The 7,434-nt window shown below is 52.3% G+C and overlaps 1 protein-coding gene across 1 annotated transcript; it reads left to right on the top strand.

Annotated features, from left to right (window-relative positions):
- The first annotated feature begins 4,095 nt into the window (after positions 1 to 4,095).
- Positions 4,096 to 6,287, top strand: LOC101772264. The gene is made up of 2 exons (XM_022825049.1): positions 4,096 to 4,968; positions 5,710 to 6,287. Exons 1-2 carry the CDS (start codon positions 4,215 to 4,217, stop codon positions 6,135 to 6,137), a joined length of 1,182 nt encoding a protein of 393 aa, XP_022680784.1. The 5' UTR covers positions 4,096 to 4,214; the 3' UTR covers positions 6,138 to 6,287.
- The last annotated feature ends 1,147 nt before the right edge of the window (positions 6,288 to 7,434 follow it).

Genomic DNA, 7,434 nt, shown 5'->3' with positions numbered 1-7,434 from the left:
GCGCCGGGGGGAGCTATTTATAGCCCCGGGAAGGGCTCGTGGATGAGCTCGGGCTGGCGGATAAGGCCGGGGGCGAGCGGATAAGCTTGCCAGCCATTGATGGCAGGCAACCACATGGTGCCGGCGTAGCGCTCGGGCACCGGTGCAGAGGAGCAAGGGAGAGGCTCCGAGCATGAATCGAGGGCACGTGTTGACACGGCTGGATGATGCGGGTACAAGGCGCTCCTCAGGGTGATGGGAGGTGGACAGGGTGAGGAGATCAGGGTGACAGCCGCCGGGGCAAGGCTGGGACGTCGCGTGTGCAGGTGCAGGTGGTCGGGGTCATGAGGGAAGGGGAGTGAGTCCTAACAGAGGGAGTCGGCGAGGCGTGGCTGCGACGGTGTAGCGCGCTCGTCACGGAATAGGGAGACAGATCCGGGTGACGTCGTGCCGGTGTGCAAGGGGGGAGGAACGAGCGGGTGTGAGAGGGATTGGAGGGGAAGGAGGAAGATGACGCAGGTCGTCGTGGGCTGGATCGGCGGCGGGGCCAAGCGACCTGCTTAGGCCATGCGGAATTCAAAGTTCAAATTTAAGAAGTGTTCATGAGCTTTGGATTACTTCTAAATTCTAGAGCACTCAAATGCACAAACAAGTTATGTTTAAGCTTAGATGGACACACTCTAAGGGATTTTAATCATGAGGGGAGGAAAAGAGGATTAAAGTTAAGTGTGTTTTGAAAACTTTTAAAAAGTACTTATGTTTATGGATTTGAATTTGGGGATGTTACAGATCTACCCCACTTAAGGGAATCTCGTCCTCGAGATTTAGAGGGGTGGAATGGGTAGGGTACTATTTATTTGTTTAGATCTTTGTGGTTTATTTCCTAATATTGCATGCATCTTTGGTTTTGATTTATATATTTTTAGGGGTTATAGTTTTAGGGACAATGTTATATGATTATTCTTTGTTTTATTTTTATCCTTAGGTACCTCAACTTTCCTTTATTATCTTCTTATCTTTGGATGAGTTATTTGTTGGTTGTTTATTATTAGGGGATCATTGCCTTTGTACAATTTCCTCTTAGTATGTATTTATAGCTTTATTGGGCTTCCTGGTTACTTCCGTATCTATTAGGTTGGATTACATATTTTATTTCTTCTTTATATAGGGTGCTACCCTACTTAAGGTGTTTTCGGATTCTTTTCTTTGTCTTTTAATCTTTCCTTAAGCTTATGGGTAGGGTTTTTATTCATGATCTTTTGGGAGTCTAATATTTATTTACTGCTTTTCATAGTTAATATTTCAATGATCCCCACCCCAACACCGCCCACCAGTTGTCCCTCGCCACCCGGCCGGCAGTGCCATCGCCGCCATGCCTCACCGCCCGCCGCCTGCCTCCACCGCCGGGCCTACAGCACCCCTGAAGCTCTCTCTAGGTTCGACAGCACAAGGAAGCCCAACCCCAAACCCCAAACCCGAAGCCCAACCCCGGAGCGCCGCTGCCATCGATGGTGGCACTCATCCGTGCCGCCCTTCGGCAGCAACGCCGCGACCGACAGTTGCGCCGACGCGGCCGATGGTGATGGTGGCGCGGATGTGGTTGGGCTCAGCGTGAGCGTGACGGCGGTGTTGCAGAGTAGCTTCAGCAACGTGTGGTCATAGGCTATCGCTGCACCGACCACGACGACATCTCCGTGTTCACGGCAACGTGGGTGGGAAGAGCACCTGGTGAGCGTGCTTGGAGGTGGTGGCAGCACGGTGGCACTTAGCAGCAGTGGCACGATGTTAACGGACGGTGGAGCAAGGTGGCGCTTACGTGCATGATGAAATGTCCAAGAAGGAGGGAGAGAAGAGATGCCATGGCAACGTGCCATGTCAGCGTTACGTGCCCATGTGGAGGAGTATGGATCTGCGGTGAAAGATTTAGGGCTTCTTTGGTAGAGCTCTCCTAATGGCTCTAGCTCCCGCTTCTAGAGGAGCCATGCCAAACACCAAAAAAGAAAATGGCTTCGATGTTGAAGCACTTTGGAGCCGTTCGCGAAAATGAACTGGGACCACGAAGCCAAAAATACTAGCTCCAGCAGCTCCTCCTTCCACCCCCCCACATTGATTGTACCAAAATACCCATAGAGTTCAGCTAATTTCACCCCCACATGCCACCAGTGTCTCGACCCACCAAGCCCCAACGGCGCGCGCGGTGGCCAAGGGATCGGGCGCTAGCAGGAGCAGATGCAGCAGCTAGGCACCAGCGATGACGACGGAGCGCGCGGTGGGCACTAGCAGCAGTGTACGACGGCGAGGAGCAGCGACAACGGCAGAGCGCGCAATGGGCACTAGCGGTCGCGGAGCAACAACAAGCGACGAGGGCTGCACCTTGGGGCCGGAGCAGGGCGACGCGTCGGGGCCATAACGTGGCGATGAGGGCGCGACGTGTCAAGGATCGGAGCCGCACGACGCACACTCCTCGTAGGGCGGCAGGCTGGAGCAGATGGGGTTGGGGTGGACCGGCGGATTGGAGCAAGGATGAGGACCGGAGGACCGGATAAGGATGAAAAACCAAAAGAAAAGGAGAGATAGAAAATAAAAAGGAAAAATGAAATAATTAGTTAATCTATAATTAATAAAGAAAAGGGAGAAACTATTGATTGATCTATAATTATATATATTAATTCTTTTCATTTCACATCTAATCACATTATAAATTGTAGAAAAAGAATGTAAAACCTATTGTACAACCAAGTGAAAAAGTCAGGGGCATAATGGACATTGGACATCTTCATCAACTCATGACAAAAGATGAGGGAGTTATTTTACCAAACGTTTCGTAAACGGGCTCCATTTATACCAGAGAAGTCGCTCCACCAGAGGAGCCAGAGCCGAAGCTGTTTTAGGAGGAGTCGAAGCCTCGCCAAATGAGCCCTTAACAAGTTTATTAACCTTAAAATACACTTTTCAAGTTCGTGGATCTAAATGACACCTCTTTCCTTACAAGTGGATGGACTTCTAGCGCATTTTACTTTAAAAGTTTTAAAAAACTTGCAAGGAGGCGGAGTGGGATATGGGAGGCCCGGAGAGGAAGAAGATCCGGGGTGATGAGACCATGGCCCACCCGATCGACCAGCAAGATCAGCGGCAGCCTGCTACTCTGCTCGCCAGTGGCAGTTGGCGTTCAGACAGACGCTGACCTGACTGCTGGCTCGGATGGATCATGCATGGATGGTCAGTCAGGAGGAGCCAAAAGTCCTGGCAGGGCCCCCCTTCGGCCTTCCCATCCCCTCCCCCCGAGTGGGCCGGGTTTCAAACAAACGCTGCCGCGTGCGGGCCCGGAGCGCAGACGAAGAAAGCCTCCTTACGTGGGCCCCGCTGGACCCGGCCCCACCAGCCAGCTCTCTCGTCCGCAACAGCGGCGCGGCGACGCCAAGCCAACCACGATTAGTGAGCAGCAGGCCGGCAGTTATGGCTTACGGCGGCCGCGCATGGACCTCGCGTGCTTTCAAACGGAGTGCCCGCCCCGCCCGCAACGCCACGGGAAACCTCCTCCCACTCTCCTTCCTTTTCCGCTTTGCGCGTTTCACACTCAACACTGGAACCTGCACTTTGTACCCTTTGCCACCTGTTTATGTTTAGTCCACCATGCGTTTTCCAAAAGCATTGTCAAAGCTCAAAATTAGCGAATATAGTGCTCTTTCTTTTGTGTAACAAGAACAAGGACAGCAAAAGGTTGACGAAAAATTACTTTGAGGGTTTCAAATTCAAATACCAAACAAACTGCGCTTCAACAGGCTTGGCTCGCTTGTGGCAGGCACCTTTTATGTGGTTAGGTCGAAACTATGCCATCTAGAGGAGCATCTATCTACTAACAACGGGTAGATCGTAGATGCAACCCCTGACAAAGAAGGGTATTTGATACTTGCAAAGCTTTCCGTTTTTCAAATAAAAGAGGTAAAATGGCAGTAACTATTTGAAAGGGGAAAGATTTTGATGAAATTCATGTCGCTCAAGCGGGTCAAATCCTAAAGAACACTGGTTAACATTGTCCCACTCTTTTTTGCAACAAGCCTGGCCTTTTTTCTATTCCGTTTGCCTGCTTCTTCCTCCCTCCCCTGCTTTGACTGCTTTCCCTCCGTTCCCAGTTCAAACCAGCAACGCCACCACCAGCCAACACCGTTCCTCCCACTCCACGCGGACCCGTGCTCACCGGCATCAGCACGCACCCGAATTCTAGACGCGCTCTCATGGCGACGCTGGCGTCGTCGTCCGGCTTCGCGCTCGACTTCCTGCGCCGCCTCCTCTGCGCGCGCAGCGCCGGCAATGCCGACGGTCCCGCCACCGCCGCACCGACACCCCGCCACCTCCCCACGCCGGAAACGGAGCCGAGGAGCCCCTGCATTGTGGCCAGGCTCATGGGTCTGGACGCGATGCCGGCCGAGGCGCCGCACGCCCAGCCGACGCCGACGCCGACGCCGCCTCTCCCGCTGCGGCGGAGCCGCTCCGCGAGTTCCGCGGAGGGGTCGCCAAGCCCCTGGGACGCGCAGCAGCACCGCCACCAGCCGCGGGTGGTCCGGGCGTCGGCGTCGCTGAGGGAGAAGCCGGCGTACCTGAGGGAGGAGAGCGACGAGTTCCTGCTCCTCAGCTTCAGCCCCGAGGGCGACCGCCGCGGGAGCGACGACGCCAGGGAGGAGCTGGAGTTCTTGCTCGCAGCCGCGGAGCCGAAGACGCGGCGTGGCGAGAGGGGACCGGACGCGGACGGGGCCAGGAAACAGGGGAGGAACGGGCACTGCCGCAGGCTGCTGTTCGGCGACGAGGAGGCGGGGCCCTCGTCGGGCTCGGGCCGCCGCAGGAGAATGCCGGCGGCGGAGTGCGACGCGCAGAGCTCGAGCCCGGTGTCGGTGCTCGAGGTGAGAGATGCGCAGGAGGAGTCGTCCACCACCACTACCTCGTCGTCCTTGGAAGAGGTGGAGCACGCAGAGCCCTGCTCGGCTACCTCAGGTTCGTCCACCTCCCTCCTGACTGCATTACTTGCTTGTTTCCTTGCTGCACTCAGCATGCTAATCTTGATGTGCTCCCATCTCCCAATCCCAGAGCACATCAACCTTCATCACGTATAAGAATTGCCGCATCAAAATTTGTCAAAGAGGAAAAAACAGCAGCATATCAGAATTGCAGTTCATTTCCAACAATCCGACAAGCTTGTTCAGTCAAATTTGAAAAAAAATGCCATTTACATTTGTTGGTTGATAACTGCCATAAAAGAAAATCTTTTGTGGTCCAAGTTTTAGGATTAATTACGCAGCATCTTCTTCCAGTGAGTCCAAGACAGTGTGGGGGGCTTAAGTGTAAAATAATCCTACTATTAACCCTATCCATTGGATTAGCATCTTGTGGCCTTAATTCATAGTTTCCAAGGTTGCATGGGGTAGATGGTTTGCACCACATACCTTCTCATGTTCATGCGGCTTGATTATCTCTTCATGCTTGCTCTGAAAAGGTATGGAAATTGGAAAAAGATGTTCATGATAGTAACCCTTCACTGAAATACAGCACTATCAGCTAATAGTCACTCGACATAGTCCAAAAATTCATAAAACGTAAAAAGAAAAGAGACCACAAACCGATTGCTGATCATCATCCTGTATGAACCGCAAATTGCAGTGTTCTGTCAATTGTTCCAACCAACTATGCTGCGTATGAGTTTCTTCCTGCAACTGACAGCGCCGTTACTGTATCCAGTGACTGCAGATGAAGTTCAGAATACATTGGAAGAGCAGAACTCAAGGAGGAAGCCGCATGCTGATCTTGACCAGTTCGATAACCCATCTCCGGCGAGAAGCTCTTGCCATGCCTCCTCAAGAAGTTCAGACAGGGAGAGGAGGAACAGGAGAGTCGTGAACAAGGATGAGGTGATAGCACCGGATGTCACTACCATCTGGCAACCCATTTGCAGACTGGTTGAGGAAGATCTCAAGAACATGAAATGGTTGGTCCGGGATGGCGCAGATGTTGTTGCCGATATGGAGTCGGGCATTCTTGATCACCTCGTACGTGAGATAATGGATGAACTCGTGCAGGGAAGGCCTGTACATCCTTCCCCACTGAGATCCAAGAAACAATTGGGTGTCAAAAACTTTCAGACAAGACGAACAATCGGATGCTACTGAACAAGGATGGATTGATGTAGTCCTCAATCGCTCTCTGGCTGCAACATATGCTCTGAAATGCCATAAAGGTTGGTTTAGGATGATATCAAGATCACTGAAACAAGTGAATATGCATAATAGAAGTAGGCGTAGCCTCAGAGATTGCTGAAACCTGTCCTGAAGATATCAAGAATCCTGCAGTCTGTACTGCCAAGCTCTAAAACTGTACATGGTTTTACTCCAACTCCATGTACTAGCACCTGAATAAACTAATTACATGCGACTTAATTCAAAAAAAATTACCGCAGAAAATTGCTCGTAGCTCAGGTGTCTATTGGTAGATAAATTGGTATTTTTGGTCAAATTGCATCTTCCCAAAAACTCCAGTAAACCAAGATATTATCAAGAAATAAACAATCTGTTGCCTGATACTGCTAGATTTGGAAAGTGTCCTCGGATTGGGGCAACAGGTCAGGTTCAACGAACAGGAAGATGGAAAAATCTGGAAAATATTGCAGCATTGGGAGAAACCTGCAGTCTTTCAGCGAGGTGTGCACAGGTCTTACAGATACAGAAGCCCACACTGCCGCCGCTGGCACCGCACAGTCAGTTGGAGCCTCCATCAATGTCGTACAGCGCGCCACCATGGACAAAAGGAGCGCGGCGCATTTGCGACCCAGCACACATCGGTTGGAGCCGGGGAATCGCGTGGGACTGTTCCTTGCCGCGAGACCCGGTGACTCTCCCTTTGATCGGAAGTGCCAGAAGATGGAGCCCTAGGGTTAGAGCGCGTGGGAGGGGGTGGATGGAGCCCAGCACTTGCGCTGGCCGCCGGCGTCGCGCCGAGAGGAGGGGAGAAGGCTGCCATGTCAGGGAAGAGGGCTTATTTGTTAAACGTAAGGACCTTTTTGAAAAATATCGGATCGCGAGTAATAATCGCGATCCAAATTAGGGGTCTAAATGAAAAATATTGGATCGCAATTAATAATCGCGATCCAAATCAGGGGATATTTTGTAAAATATCCAGGCCGGGAACGGCGGTTCGACGGGGTCGCGCCGGCCACCGGCGGCCGCCGCCAGGGCGCCAACCTACCGTCATGCATCCCCCGCCGCCATAGCGCACCCAGCTGGAGATTCAGAGCCGGCACCGCCGGCCCCACGCTCATGGCATAAAGGTCTGAAACTGAACATCTCCGAGAAATACATGGGCGGTCAAAATGTTTCAGGCAAGACGAAGCAAGGCTGGATCGATGAACTCCCCGGTCGCAAGTTGTGTTCTGAAATGTGATGATACGACGACCACTGAAACAAGTGAGTT

Source organism: Setaria italica, chromosome III (genome assembly GCF_000263155.2).
Source record: "Setaria italica strain Yugu1 chromosome III, Setaria_italica_v2.0, whole genome shotgun sequence".
NCBI classification, from domain to species: Eukaryota; Viridiplantae; Streptophyta; class Magnoliopsida; order Poales; family Poaceae; genus Setaria; species Setaria italica.
This window is presented reverse-complemented; position numbering and strand designations above follow the sequence as displayed.